General features: G+C 36.0%; 1 protein-coding gene across 1 annotated transcript in view; it reads right to left on the reverse strand.

Moving 5' to 3' along the window:
• GALNT13 (UDP-N-acetyl-alpha-D-galactosamine:polypeptide N-acetylgalactosaminyltransferase 13 (GalNAc-T13)) overlaps positions 1–16,566 on the reverse strand; it is a 917,208-nt gene that overhangs the window by 325,188 nt on the left and 575,454 nt on the right. Inside the window, exon 8 of the mRNA XM_006834533.1 lies at positions 7,907–8,024. Within this exon, the coding sequence (XP_006834596.1) occupies positions 7,907–8,024 (118 nt within the window). The remainder of the gene's footprint in view (positions 1–7,906; positions 8,025–16,566) is intronic.

Consider the following 16,566-nt stretch of genomic DNA (forward strand, 5'->3'; position numbering starts at 1 on the left):
CAAATTTCCCCAGCTGTGAGCCTTCCAACCTTCTAAGTATTCCTTTATATGTGGTTCAGAGTTCTGGGACCATCCCCTGAGACTGCTTGGTCGGGTATGCTGTGTTGTTGGCAGAGCTCTTTGCTACACATCCACCTGATCCACCATCTTGTTTGTTCTTCCAAGTTCTACAATCTTTGTTGATGTTGTTGTTGCTAAGTACCGTGGAGTCAGTTGCGACTCATAGTGACCCTGCACAGGGTTTCTGAGGCTATAAATCTTTATGGAAGCAGGACACCTCATCTTTCTCCTGCGGAACCACTGGTAGTTTCAAACTGCTGACCTTGAGGTTGGCAGCCTGACTCGTAACCACGACGCTACCAGAGCTCCTATAATCTTAAATCTCCTGAAATGCTTTATATTTCTTGCATATTGCATGTAGCATGTTTACAAGGTACAGTATCACATTAGAAACTATCTAATATAGCTCTATTCTCATATTCCAATTTGTTGAACAGGAAATTTTGAAAGAGGAGATTTATTTATCAAATCTTTGTCTATTACAATTATAAACAGCAAAACAAGTATTTCTATTAATGCTAGACTAATGTCTAATTTGCATGTTGTTTATTTGTTTGTTTTAAAGGAGCATTTTGTTGTTAGATGCTGTTGAGTTAGTTACACTGTTGTTGTTGTCAAGTGCCTTCAAGTCGATTCCGACCCATAGCCACCCTGTATAGGGTTTCCAAAGAACAGCTGCTAAGCTTGAACCACCAACCTTGCAGATTAAACGATTGTGCAGTCTGATGCATTAGCCCACACAGCCAGACCAAAATTCAACAGAAGGAAACACTGCCAAATCTTGCACCATGTTTACAATCATTGCTATGTTTGAGCCCATTGTTGCAGAAATGATGTCAATTCATTTTCTCAAGGGTCTTTGTCTTTTTTGCTGATTCTCTACTTTACAAATTCTAAGGAGCATCCTGGCTCCCTAGAATTCTTCTACGACTATTTGTTTGTTCTTATGGAAGTTTATGGGCTATTCAATATTCTCCACCAATACCACATTTGAAATTCTTCTTTAGTTTTCCTTATCAGTTTTTATCTTCTGCATGCATAAAATGTGACTGAAGCTACCAACATTTGGGTCAAGCACACCTTAGTCTTCAAAACAACATCTTTGCTTTTAAACATTTTAAAGAGCTCTATTATAGCAGATTTTTCCAATGTAATGTATTTGATTTCTTCACTTCTACCATGGATTTTGATTCTGTATTGAAATAAAATTAAATCCTTGCCAACTTCAATCTTTTCTCCATTTATCATGGTGTTCTTTATTGGTCCACTTGCCATGATTTTCATTTTATTTAATTTTATTTATTTATCATTTTAATTTATACTGAACACTATAGTCTTTGGTCTTCATCAGCTAGTGTTCACATTCTCTTAATTATCAGTAAGGTTGTATCATCTGAATATTGTAGGACATTAATAAGCCTTTCTCCTATTCTAATGCTGAGTTTTTCACACAGTCCAGCTTTTCAGTTTATTTGCTCAGCATAGAGACTGAATAACTATGGTGGAAGGCTACATCTCTGATGCACAGCTTTCCTGACTTTAAAGTATGTAGTATTCCCTTGTTCTGTTCAAAAGACTGGCTTTCAGTCTAAGTATAGGTTCTACATGAGTATAGTTAAGTGTTTTGCAATTCCCATTCTTTGTAATGTTGGCCATAATTTGTTATGCGCTACACAGTCAAATCGCTTTGCATAGTCAATAAAACACAGTTAAATACATTTCTGGTAATCTCTGCTTTCTTTATGTATATCCTTGATGTAATCACACAACTCATCTGTTTATCAATGTTCAATTCATCAAATCTGTTCTTGAGATTGTCTCTGAATTCAGGTAAAATATGTTTTTTTTTTACCTTTGATTTTTATGGATGGTTTGATTTTCTTCTGCTTCAACTTGAACTATCATATGAACAATTAATGATCTGTTCCACCGTCAGCCATTGGCCTTGTTCTGAATAGTGACAGTAATTTTTTCCATCACTTCTTTCCACAGATGTAGTCAATTTTATTCATGTATATTGCCTCCAGTGAAGTTCATGTGTACAGTCATCATTTATGTTGTTGATAAAAGATTTTGGCAACATATTAGACATCAGTGTTGCAAAATTCTTTCATGTGATGTCCTGCCTCATTTCTATCAATACAGCCTTATTTTCCAAGTACGAATCCTTCTTTGTTTCCAATTTTGGCACTGGAATCAACAGCAATTATCAACCTTGATTTGCTCCTTGATCAATTTCAGATTGCAGAAGGAGGTAATAATCATTAATTTCTTCATATAAATTTGAATAATGGTCATATTAACTGGTCTTCGATGTAGGTATGTGGATATTAATTTATCATTGTCAGTGGTGTATTTTAGGATATGTTTTGAAATGTTCTTTTTGACATGAATATGCCATTCCTCTTAAATTTCTCATTGCAAGCATAGTAGACCATATGACTGTCTGATTCAAAATGGCCAACATGAGACCATCTCAGCTCAATTATATCTAGGATATCATTCTTTATATAGTCCTTCTCATTTTTGGAGATTTCCAATTTTCCAAGATACATATTTCATATATTCTACCTTCCAATTGTTAATGGATTTTTGAAGCTGTTTTTTTGTTTTGTTTTGTTTCTGAGTCATGTCACATAGGCAAATGCAGGTCATAAAATTTTTACTCCATTCACATCAAAAGGGTGACTCTACTTTGAAGAGGCAGTTCTTTCCTTGTTCTATTTTGAGTGCTTTCCAACTTGGAGGGTTCATCTCCCAGCACTATATCAGATTATGTTCAACAGCTATTCTTGAGGTTTGGTGGTGGTGGTGGTGGTGGTGGTGGTGGTGATGTGCCACTCATAGCAACCCTGTATAGGGTTTCCAAGGCTGTATTACTGGAGCAGAAAGTCTCAACTTTCTCCTGAGGAACAGCTGATAGTTTCAAACTGCTGACCTTGAGGTTAGCAGCTTGACTTATACTTGTCAATATTTTTAGAAGTAGATTTACAGGTCCTTCTACCTAGTCTGTCTTAATCTGGAAGCTCCACAGAACCTTTTCCACCATGGATGACTCTGTTACTATTTAGGAAGGCATAGGTTCCAACATAACAGCAACATGCAATTCACCACAGTACAACAAAGCGATAAACAAGATGAGTGGTGGAAGGAAGTTTACAAATCAATATTTCTTTTAGTTAAAATTCAAAATGAAATTGTATCACATTTATTTCAGATAAGCATCTTCTGACACAATGCTTTAAAAAGTATGTAACAGATGTGGGATAGCCTAGAAAGCATTGTTTCAGTTACCCCTGAAAAAGAGTTACTTTACCTGTGATTTAAATTAAACAAGCCCTTCCTGGAATAGTGATATGTGTAAGTAATAGTTTAAGACAAAGTGGTGGTACAGATGCCAGCTATTCTAACTAAACAAAAAACTAAAGCAATCAATTAAAGCTATTTGCAATGTGTTTAAGGTTGAATCTGACCCAATATTTTACCAGAGAGAAGTTTGCTGGATGGAATCATTATTTTTGGTTTATGTTCCTTAAGGCGGCGAGGCATAAACAGTATTATTAATATTAATATTCATTTTGGCTACTAAATCTCTATATTAACTTTACGAGGACACTATCACATTTAAAGAGAAGTGTACAACAAAATAATCTGCACTATAGTTATGAATAACACATGAATTTATTTCAATTAAATTTGCTTAACTGAAACATTCTATTATGGTCTAGCTTCTACAGCTGGTGAAATAAAGCAAAAAAAAAAAAATCAAGTTTTATAAAATAATATAAAATCCAATGTGATCAGATTTGCATTTACTGAGTATTTTCTTAAAAAGGTAAAGTGCTCTAACAGAAATAACACAGACAGCTTCTGTGTAAATGGACTTCTGTCTAACAAATTTTTATGACTGGCAATTTCAATTGTCAAAATTCGAATGGTGTAGGCATTTCTAGAAAATGCTCTATTTTTTTCTAATACTTTAAAAAGTCTAGACACTAAAATCCCCAAAGGTCTACAAACTTTCCCACCTCATTCCCCATATTATTCTGTTCTATGGGAGTCCCTGCCTTTTATCTTTCCATTCCTTATTATGTCATCTCTCCTTTTTCCCCTACTTCATTGCTTGAGAAATTTAGGGGGGGAAATGGATTTCACACCAGAAGACATTTCATTTAAATATCTCTGCAAAAAAAAAGTATACCAAATATTTGTTACAAAACTCATTGCTTTGCCCTAAGATTAGTAAAAGACAATGATGTTAGCTATTTCTTGCTTCTTCTAGCCTATTTTCATTGTTATTAGAAGAAAAATAAAATTGGGATGTTTAAAATACATGTCCTTAGTTAAAATATTGGTTATTGTTTAAATAACTTATAACTGTAATAGTAACAATTGTTGTTATTAAGTGCTATCAGGTTGGTTTTAATCCATTGCAACCCTGTACAGGGTTTTCGAGTTGTGACTGGTGAGTTTGAACCACTGGCCTTGTGATTCAAACCAACCTTGATGTTGACTATTTATCCTATGGTGCCACACCAGGACTCCAATATCAATAATAGGAAAAGTAATCTTTCCATAATACAATAGTTTATAAAAAATAATAAATATTATTACATCTAATCCACATAGAAATCCTGAGAGGTAGATTGTTAAAATCAGATCAATAGGAATAATTCAAACAAACTGGGCTTGTAGCATAGTGGTTACAAGTCAGGCTGCTAACCTCAAGGTCTTCTGGCAGTCCATGGTACTTTTAATAGTCTTCTCCAACATCAAATTTCAAATGCATCTACAGTCTTCTTTATTCATTGCACAATTTCACATACATATAAGGCTATTGAAAATGCCATGGCTTGGATCAGGCACACCTTAGTTCTCACACTGATATCTTTGCTCTTTAACCCCTTAAGGGGTCTTTTGAAGCAGATTGGCCTTCTATAATCCATTATCTTATTTTCTGACTGCTGCTTCCATGAGTGTTGTGAATCCAGGCAAAATGAAGTCTCTGACAACTTCAATCTTTTCTTCATTGATCATGATGCTATATATTGGTCCACTTGTAAGGAGTTTTGTTTTCTTTACACTGAGGTGCAATTCATACTGAAACAGTAGTCTTTGATCAGTAAGTAACTCCAGGCCTCTTCACTTATAGCAAGCAAGGTTGAATCATCTGCATATCAGTGGTTGTTAATGAGTCACTCTCCAGTCTTGATTCCATATTCCTCTTCCTATACTCCAGTTTTCATATTGTATGTTCAACATTCAGACTGAATAAATATAGTGAAATGATACAACTGTGGCGCACACCTTTCGTGATTTTGTAACAAACTTTAAACCATTGAATTTCCCCTTGTTCTGTGCTAAGGACTGCCTCTTGGTCTGTGTACAGGTTCATCATAAGTACAAATAAGCATCTGGAATAACAGTTCTTCATAATGTTATCCATAGTTTGCAGTGATCCACACAGTCAAATGTCTCTGCATAGTCAATAAAGAACAAGTAACCATCTTTCTGGTTTTCTATGCTTTTAACCAACATCCATCCAACATCAGCAATGATAGTCCTCATTTCACGTCCTCATCTGAAATCCGGCTTAAATTTCTGGCAATTCCCTGCCAATGTACTGCTGCAACTCTTTTTGAATTATTTTGAACAAAATTAATTTGTATGTGATATCAATGATTTGGGTATTCTGTTGTGTTACCCTTCTTTGGAATGGGTACAAAAAGGACTTCTTTCAGTTGATTGGCCAGGTAGCTGTCTTCCAATTTTCTTGGCATTTATATGTTTAAAATACTTGAAAAATACCCACTAGAGTATATTTTATTTCTTAATGATCTTGAACAGTCAACCATAGGAAACCTGAGTAGTATTTTAGGAATCTGCTCATAGTCAGAGCTATCAGTTTTGCTCTCTCTGTCTACGTGATATTGACATGAACTACGATCTTCTTATATATTTTTATTCATTGGTATGCATATTACTTTTCCTGAAGATGTCATGTTTTATCAAAGTATTCCACAACCTTCCCAGGTGAGAAGAAAAAAGGTGCATCATTTTAGGAAAGAAATGAAAAAGGTAGGGAATGGGATTATAGATAAAAGTAACATTGCTATGTTGCTTTTGTTCCTTTGTAAGTAACCCCAGCACAGCACCCAAGAAATATTGGTTAATGAATGAGTAAATAATGGTCTGATCATTGCAAAAAATAGCAAGAGTTATTTATTTATACATTTTTGATAAGCTAAGGGCCTCTGGTGGCAAATGAGTTTAAGCTTTGGATTGCTGACCAGAAGGTCAGCAATTCAAACCAACCAGCTTCTTCCTGTCTGCTCCTGTAAAGATGTATACTCTTGGAAATCCTAAGAAGCAATTATACTCAGTCATATAGAGTCACTAAGAGTTGGAATCAGCTTGATGTTTGTGAGTAGTAGACTGATAAATTAACTTATTTTAAAAAAAATCAGTGATTTTCTTCACATTGAGAACTACACTGAGCAACAAGTTTGGCTACATAAATTTCTCCATTGGCTGAGCAAAGACGTATTATAGGTCGCATTACAAGACATTAATCAATACAGTACTATGTCTTTTGGGGCAAGCTCCATCAGACTATACGTACATAGTAAATGTGAGAATAATAAAAGTCCACTGAATTATGATGTTCTCAGACAATTGGGCATTTGTTTTTAAATCTGTTGTGACTCATAGTGACCCTGTACAGTTTCCAAAGCAGTAAATCTTTACAGAAGCAGAAATCCTCATCTTCCTTACCTTCCTGACTGGTGGGCTCAAACCACTGACCTGGTGGCTAGCAGTACAGTGCTTATCCAACAGAGCCACAGTGCTTCTCCATACATTCAACCATAAGGGAGTTTGTAACCAAAAGGTCAAGGTCATGCTAATCCTTCTAAAATAATTAAGATTATAGAAATTCAAAGTAAATATATCCCATTTTTGACATTTTCTTACATAGAACCACATACATTTTATTATGTTAACTTAAAATGTCTTTGCTTTCTAAATGAAAAATTAATAGGCATAACTTGAAATGAATATATAAAATATCTAAATTCTAATAATTTTATTATTCAAATAATTTGGGCAAAATTATAGAATGTTTAAAAACGTTAGATTAAATTATAAGAAGGAAAAGCATCAGTATTATTAACATAACTGATGACTGAAATGATGAATATACATGACTTGGAGAAGGAAAATCAGAGTATGTCAATACATTTCCACATGTTAGCATAGGAGCACATTTGCATGTCCATAATTTAAAATGTTAAATAGACTAAGATAGTAATACTATTTGTATGCTTTCTAGTATCATATTCTCCAGGGACTGAGCCCCAACTTTCTTTTACGAGGAAGTTCATTAATGAATGAATTTGCATAATTTAAAATCATTCGTGTTACTTAAAATACTATTCAGAGTTATTTTATCCACAGGTCACTTAAAGTTATTTGAATAAGTAATCAATAGTCTTATCAAATTCAGCACACATGAACACTTTCAAGTTTCAGTTTAAAAACATAAAGTTCTTTAGTAGGGTATTGCCGTATTTAAAATATAAAGTCCTTCTTGATTTCAAAAACGAAATGCCCTGATGTATTTTTAATAAGAATAAAATGATTTTTTAACTTTAAAAAGACCTGTAATTTCCCATTTAACAGTAAATATTGCATGCAGTTAAGACTCTAGCAAAACTTGTAAATATGTATTAAAATGATCAGTTTAGTAATTTGCATCACTTCATGAAAAAAGATTTGACAGTAAATTACTGAGTCTGATATGTGCATAGTATGTTCAGTGTCAAAAAATAAAGTAAAATGCAATTACCCTAAAAGACATTTCAAGATTCTCTCCACCCCAGATATCCATTCCTGCATCGTAAGTTCCTATCTCTTCAAAGTAGTTTCTGTCAATAGAAAATAAGCCACCAGCCATAGTAGGGGTCCTAGTTGAAAAAACAAAAAGAAAAGAATATCTTTTGAAAACAATGTGTGGAGTTTAATGAGACTATAGCAAATATTCTTGAGACATTTTAAATTAATAAATAAAATACTAAAAAAAATCTCACACTGGAAAATTAAAATCAAGGTGGTGTTGTTAAGTATCGTGGCGTCGGTTCCGACTCATAGTGACCCTGCACAAGGTTTATAGGAGCAGAAAGCCTCATCTTTCTCCCGCGGAACATCTGGCAGTTTTGAAATGCCTACAGCCCGATTCGTAACCACTATGCTACCAGAGCTCCTTAAAGTCAAGGTGTAAGAAGTTTTAAAATGATAAACAGCATTTTATTTCATATTTTCCATAGAACTAAACTTAGATGAACCTATACATTCCTTATGGAGTCTTGGTGTGACTCTCCGAGATGCTGCGCTGGATTGCAAGGTGGTTTGAACAGCCAGGTTCAAACTCACCAACCGCTCCTGGAAACCCTTTGAGTAGGAACTAACTCAATGGCACTAAATAACGACAGATATTGCTCTTTGAAGTAATCAAATATAAATGATAAATAGAAGGAACTCTGGTCATTTAAGATTGAGATTTCTACATTCCTTCTGAAAGGCATGCTGTTGTTAAATGTCAAGTCGGTTCCAATTCACAGTGACCCTGATAGATAAGTTAGTGTCTTTAGCCCTGTCCTTAAAGTAATGAACTGATCATGAACCTATCAGTTGTAATATTTTATTGTTGTTGTTGTTAAATGCCATCGAGTCGATTACAACCCATAGCGACCCTATATAGGGTTTCCGAGGAGAAGCTGGTGAGCTTGAACCACCGACCAAGCAGTTCAAATGGCTTTGCAGTCAGGCGCATTAACCCACAACGTCACACCAGGACTCCTGTATTACGTAATTATTAGTCATTGTAATGTGAATTTATATTCTTAAGATAATAGCATTATATCAAATTTCTTTCTTTCTTTCTTTTTTTTCTTTACCTACTTAAGAGATTAATCACATAGCCCTATAAAACAGACATCCCCTATGCTATTCAGCAATTTGAAAGACGTTTGGCATGCATTCTAAAATAATTTTCTCCTAGGAGTAAATGTCTTTGGGTTCTTACAACTGAAATTCTTCTATGTTGTTGTTGTTATGTGCCGTGGAGTCAGTTCCGACCCATAGCGACCCTGTACAGGGTTTCCAAGGCTGTAAATCTTTACGGGAGCAGATAAACCTCATCTTTCTCCCGCAGAACAGCTGGTAGTTTCGAACTGCTGACCGTGCGGTTCATAGCCCGATTCGTAACCACTATATAGGAGCTCAAAAATGTTAAGTTTTAAAGTGATTAAGTCAATAAAGACAATAATTAATGCATGAACTACACCAATCTTTCTATGTACGCAATCCGAATTAAAGCTAAAGAAAATCTAGTTATTCCCAAATGTATCCATATTGGCCAGGGTTACATTTGAATGTTAATAGTAGTATGTTGCCTCCGCTGTATGCGCTACAATCCTACTCCTGTAATAGCAGTTCTCAACCTTGTTAGCAGGCTAGCAGCACGGAACAAAAATGTACCCATATTTGCATACCATCCTCCAAAAATTCAGACTTAATTAGTCTGAGATGGAGCCAGATATTTGACACTTTATAAAGTTCTCAGGTGATTCAAATTTGCTGCCAAAGATAAGAAACACAGATCCACTCATTTATATTCAGAGCAATCATCCAAATAATCTGTGAAAATTTTTTTTTCAAAAACAACGTCACGTTATTTCAAAATTTTATCTTTCTTTGCCACAGTTTATATGCATATCTTCTAATTAAACAATATAGTTGAAAACCCACCAAATAAGATTGTACTTGGGCATCTACCATATTGCAAACTTCTCTATGTCTCCCAGTGCGCTCACAGTTTTATATTCAGGTTAATTAACTGTCCATGGGTTGGAGTAGCAGAACCTTGCTTAGCCTGAACTGTTTTATTACTTCTGGTCTTGCTGAGTTCCTATCCAGAAAAGTATCATTGACCTTCTGAGTTATAATGAGAAACACTAACAAAGCTAAACAGATGGTAATTATAGAATAGTCATGACCCTTACCTGATTGGGGCTTTGGAACTCTATGGCAATAACTGTATAAAATATTACAGTGCAGAATAGTCTATTTAATAAAATGTGAAATAAAAATTGCTGTAATGTTTTTTCACAATGCAACCAAGTGCTTAAGAATGTTACATGATGCATTTTTAATGATCAGTTAGTTCCCAATGTCTATCCACTTAACTGCATACTGAAAAAGTATTGATACATTTGCATTTAAATACATGTATTGGATTTCTTCTTTCAGTTGGTCACCATTCCTAAAAATATGTGAAAAATATATAATAAACGGGTGAAAATTAAGTATGTATGTTTAACCATGTTGTTGTTGTTGTTAAGTGCTGTCATGTAGGCTCTGACCCATAGCGACCCTGTATAGGGTTTCTGAGGAATGGCCGGTGAGCTTGAACCACTGACCTTATGGTTCAAACAGACTTTGCAGTCCAGAGCATTAACCTGCAGCACCACACCAGGACTCCATATTTAACCATAAGAATGACTAAAATAAATTTTACTTACATGTGAAAGTAACAAGAAAATATGTAAGACTATAATTCCTCACAAAAAGAAGAAATGTCCTGTATTTTTCTGACAGACACTCCTAGAGAAAATTTGTTTTCAAACTTTCAATGTCATTTAGTGCTCTCATACATGAAGGAAATGGTATATTTTGCAGCCAGTGCAATGCAACATGTTTTGTGCTGAGTAAACTACTACTAGGAGTCCTGGTATGGTGCTGTGGGTAAATGCACCAGACTGCAAAGTCATTTGAACTGCAAGGTTGATGGTTCAAGCTCACCAGCTGCTCCTTGGAAACCCTATACAGGGTGGCGATGGATCGAAATCGACTCGGTGGCACTTTACAACAACAATATGTGGTATCCCTAAAGCTTTATTTACATGTCTGTGAGGACTTGAAGGGGTCCTGGTGGCACAGTGGTTAACTAGAAGTAGCAAGAAATAGCTAACTGAAAGCTGACTGTTCAAACCCAACAGTGGCTCCATGGGAGAAAGATGTGACATTTGCATCTGTGAGATTTGTAGCCTTGGAAATCCTATGGGGTCGTTCTACTCTGTCCTAGAGGCTCACTACCATTCAGAAGGGACTCAACATCAGTGTGTCTTGTTTGGGCTGGTGTGGACCTTGGGAGTGCCTTGCATATTTAAAACATTGATAAGAATTGAATTAATTAAAGTTAATTCTTTTGGAAGATTGTGTTATACAAAATCAAACCAAACAACCAATTCAATCAATTTTGTTGGGGGAAAAAATATCCCTCTTAGTGGTTGTGGTAAATGCACCAGACTGCAAAGTCATTTGAACTGCAAGGTTCAAGATAATGATGAATTGAGTTAATGCAAGTGAAGAGTTCAGTACAGTGCCAGGCATATAATAAACACTTGATAAAGTTAGGTGGTTTGTTTTGTTGCAGTTAATTATTTAAATGATGCACTTGAACTGCTTTCCCTTGTTTCTTCTTTATTAGAATTATGTGGCACAAATAGAGAGTGAGTAGAAAGAATGAGTATCTAATGGGGCTGGTGATAAGAACTTTCCTTATTTTTTAACACCGGAGTCCTGATGGATAAGTACTGAATTGCTAATCACAGGATAGGCAGTTCAAAGCCACAAACGACGCTGAAATATAAAGCTTTCTGCTCCCATAAAGATGTACAGCCTTGTAAACCGTATATAGGATCATTATGAATCTGAATTGGCTCAACAGCAGTGAATTTGTTGTTGCAGCTGTTTTAATTTAGGAAAATTGTTTCTCTATGGACAGACTCTTTTGTGCATGTTCTGGAGTTGTTTATAGTGATGGATCCAGAGCAAGGGAGATGAGGGGAAAAAAAAAATAAAAAAAGCATACATGTCTTTTTTCGTCTCCTGAAGGGAAAAATCCCAGTAGTCTTTTGCTGACTCCTGTTTTTATTGTCACTTAAAAAGACCAATGCCTTTTAAGCTGCTTTAAACTATGGGAGAGATTAATCTATCTAGTTTGGCTTTTTTTTTTTTTTCCTGACTCTACCAATTCCCTTATTTTTCCATGGCCACCTTCTAAGTCCTTATGTTCTTTGCTATATTTAGAACATTATACAAAAATTGCCTATCTACAACTATTTATTTCTAGGGCTTAGATCCTAGTTTAGTATCTACACTGTTGTTGTTGTTAAGTACCATTGAATCAGTTCCTACCTATAGTAACTCCAAGGAGCAGTTAGTGAGCTTGAACCACCGACCTTGCAGTTCAAACCAACTTTGCAGTCCAGTGCATTAACCCATAGCACCACACCAGAACTTCACAGTTGTTAGCATTTTCTAAAACATTTTCAGTAAATAGATAAAAAAAAATCTATTTCCGTACTCTTTACAGTTTTTTTTCTTATTCACTCCATTCCTGTTGTTGTTAAGTACCGTCGAGCTGGTTCCAACCCATAGTAACACTGTATAGGGTTTCTGAGGAGCAGCTGGTGAGCTTGAACCTCCGACCTTGCAGTTCAAATGGCTTTACAGTCTGGTGCACTAACCCACAATGCCACACCAGGACTCCACTCATGGCATTCCTTGTTGTTGTTGTTGTTAAGTACCGTGGAGTCAGTTCCAACTAATAGCGACCCTGCACAGGGTTTCCGAGGATTCCTAGGTACTCATAAATAGTTTCTTCCATTGTGCCTTGGGTAATTCCATTTATTCTTTGAAACTCAAGATGGTCTTTAGCATTAAACTGATAATTTTTTCTACCCTTTTGAAATAGCAGAAAGCTGTCTAGTGCTGCAAACTCTCTTCTACAAAATGACGACACCTCTCAATATTTCTCAGTTATTTAACTCACAGGTGAACCATCCTTCCATTGCCCCACTATCACTCCTTAGACCTCCTCTCACTGCAGTTCACATATATCACTGTAAACACTTGCACAGTTTTCATGATGTCTTGCATTCTATCAAATATTCTTAACAACTGATTACATCACTCTCAAATCTTATTCCCATCATATGTGGGGACTTTAAAATCCATTTTAACACTTCTTAAAATACTATAGTCTCATTGTATCTCAAATTACTCATCTCTAAGTGTCTTTCACTTAATTTTAGCTCCACATACACACACTTTTATTTTGGTTTCAGATTATTTCAAACTGCTTCATAGTCAAGATGCTGAACTCCAAAGTCTGTCTCTCTAAACATAATTTCCTATGTTTTCATTATTCCCATTCAATTTTATGGAAGTTTTTTTTTAATCCTGATTTATCAGTGATTATGGTTCGTTACTCTCACATTAATTATCCCCTTCAGGATTTTTGTACTTCCCTCTTCTCACTTCTCTTCAGTATTCTGCCCTGTCAGTAAAACCTGGTTTAGCACCCTTGGCTCCCTGTCCAATTTTCTTTTTGTATCTTGGACTCAAGGTAAACTTATTCTTTACTTCATCCACTTGTGTTCCTAAAACAAAGAATCATTGGAAAAGTAATAAGATAAGATCAATTGATTATACTATAAATCCATGCTATTGACTCTCTGCTTAGTTCACAGCTTGCTAACAATCTTTTTATCTTTGTTTATTTGCTCACTTGCACATTTTAACTGATTTTCCCTGCAAACTCTAAGAGTCTTCTCAAGACCAGGAGATGCAGTTAATGTGGGAAATTTAATTTCCACAATCTCTACCTTACTATGCAGAAGTATAGTAAGGTAGAGATTACTATGCATCTTCCTCATGGCTCCCTACTTCGTTTTCACTCACAGGAAAGAATATCCCCTTTCCTCGCATTGTAGCCTATCATATTTGTGCCGTTAGCCAGTTCCTTGCTTACTATTCATCTAGACATTTGCTCATTGACAATTGAATTTATGTTTTATACCTTTGGTTTCTAGATTGTCCCCTGAAGCTTACAAACCTACTCAATTATGTTACATCAGAAACTCAAATACATTTTTACTCTATTCTACTATTCATTTTAAGTAAGAATATATATTTTCTATTCCCTTCGCTGGTGGCCTTATTTAAAGGAGATTTTCAACGTACTCCCTCAACTCCTTTTGACCTTATAACTAGAATCCAGATCCTATGCCTCATCTGCTATTACTTCTTTCTGAGTGGTCCCTGTTGATTCTGAGCTCCAACAGTCTTCCTTCAACTTCATCCTCTAAAAACATTTAACACAACTTATCAACCTCCCTGCTTTACATTCTTTCACTTCTCATTTCCACAGCACTGTTTTTTTGAGGAGTTTGACTACTCATTTCAGGATTCATCTTGATGCTCCTTCCACTTCCTTTTCACTACCAGCAATCAGACCTTGAACAAGGTCTTAGTTTCCAGATCTGTCACATAAGTAAAACACCATTATAATATTTTTTATCAGATATAGCATTTAATCATTATCTTCTCTTGTTCTGAAAAGCAGTTATCTTAAGGACCTATCAGTGCCACTGTCTTCTTTTTATATTCTACCTGTTTAAGCACATGTACCATAGGCCTTTAACTGCCACTTCTAAGGGTCTGACTCCTGATCTGTATTTTCGTATCTCATTTCTTCCCTCTGTTTTCAGTTGTATGTTTTAATTACTCAACAGCTATTTTCTTCACAAATACATTCCTGACTCTACTTACTATGTATAAAGTTGTTGTTGTTAGGCACCATCGAGTCAGCACTGAATCATAGCAACCCTATGCACAGTAGACAGAAACACTGCCTCACTACTTTTGCCACACTTGAGTCCATTGATGCTGCCACCTGGCCAATCCATCTCCTTGGTGGTCTTCCTCTTTTTCTCTGACCCTCCACCTTACTAAACATGATATCCTTCTCCAGCGACTGGTCCCTCCTGACAATATGTCTGAAGTATGAGAGATGAAGCTTGGCCATCTTGGCCTCCAAGGAGCACTCTGTCTACACTTCTTCCAAAATGGATCTATTGGTTCTTTTGGCAGCCGACGGCACTTTCAAGATTCTCCTCCAACACCATAACTCAAAAGCATCAATTCTTCTACGGTCTTCCTTATTCACTGTCCAGCTTTTGCATGAATATGAGGTTATTGAAAATACCGTGGCTTGGGTCAGGTGTACCTTAGTCCTCAAGCTGACATCTTTGCTCTTCAACACTTTAAAAAGGTCTTGTGCAGCAGCTTTGCCTAATGCAATATGTTGTTTGATCTTTTGACTCCCACTTCCGTGAGTGTTGACAGTTGAAAATGTCACCCTTTCCACAGCTGTTTTTTCTTTCATTGTGCTCTATTTCCTTCCAGACTCCTAAAATTAATTGATGAAACCATATTCCAACACCTTATTTTTGGCCTACATTAATTTTTATCAAATACTAAAACTCCTGAAGTATTTTTTTCTCTTAACTCTGTTCTCTGCTATCATAATCACTACCCAATTTCATCCCTAGTTATTTCTGTTTCTAATGGAATATTTGACTGTACAGTCTGCTACCTCCAAAATTTATTCTACTATTCATAGACAGATTATATTTTTTTTAATCAAAATTCTTCTTAAAATGATAACCAGATGTTCAACAATATTTTCCCCTGTTTTTTGCTTTTTGTTGTATTAGTCTTAAATTATGCCCAGAATTATTTTGCTTCGATTCTTCTTTTTTTTTTTTAATGTTTTGATTATGAATTATGTGTTAGTTTATATGGGTGAACATTATCTTTACATTAATCCTATCAGATTTTGTTTCATTGCAATGATCACAATCCCCTGCATGCATCATCAAATAACCAAAGGTTATACCCCACACGCCTGCCCCTTGCCATCAGCCCACATCCCCTCTCCCAGCCTTTCCATCTCTCCACATCATCCTCTCTGAGTGTCACTGCCTCCCCGGATAGAGTCTCCCACTTCACTTTTCTCCCTTGATGGTTCCAGGGATCTCTGCTCCTGGACTGCAAAATCAGCCACCCCCCTCATTTTGTTACCAAACATTTACATTTACCTTTCCAACGCTCACTGTCAGACCTGATAGCAATAATTTCCTATTGAACCACAGGAGTCCTTTCCCCCTCACCGTTTATCAACCTCATCCAGAGAGATTGGAAACAAATCAGCTGAGATTCTACCTTTCCCTGTATCCTCTGGAGCTAGGTTCCCTATTGAAAGCCTGTAAGCTAGTCACTTCTTGCCTTTGTAGTCCCCCATTTTGGGTAGCCAGTGTCTAAGTTTACCATCCCTGTATACCCTGTGTACCAAAGGGGATGGGAATGATCCTCAATGTAGAGATTTGTCCACTCCTTTGTCATACTGCATCCATAAGCATAGGTCAAGTTCATCCACTTGTAGTGGGTTACTCTTTCTTTTTTTTTGTTGTTCCTCTTCTGTCTTCCTCTAGTCATGTTCTGATCATCCAGCCATTGATACCAGGTCCAATGGGTACTATCTGTAAGTGTGGGTGGGTGTTCTTGTGCATTTCCCCTCACTTCATATCAGCTGGATGC

This window comes from Chrysochloris asiatica, unplaced genomic scaffold (assembly GCF_000296735.1).
Source record: "Chrysochloris asiatica unplaced genomic scaffold, ChrAsi1.0 scaffold00012, whole genome shotgun sequence".
In the NCBI taxonomy this organism is placed as follows: domain Eukaryota; kingdom Metazoa; phylum Chordata; class Mammalia; order Afrosoricida; family Chrysochloridae; genus Chrysochloris; species Chrysochloris asiatica.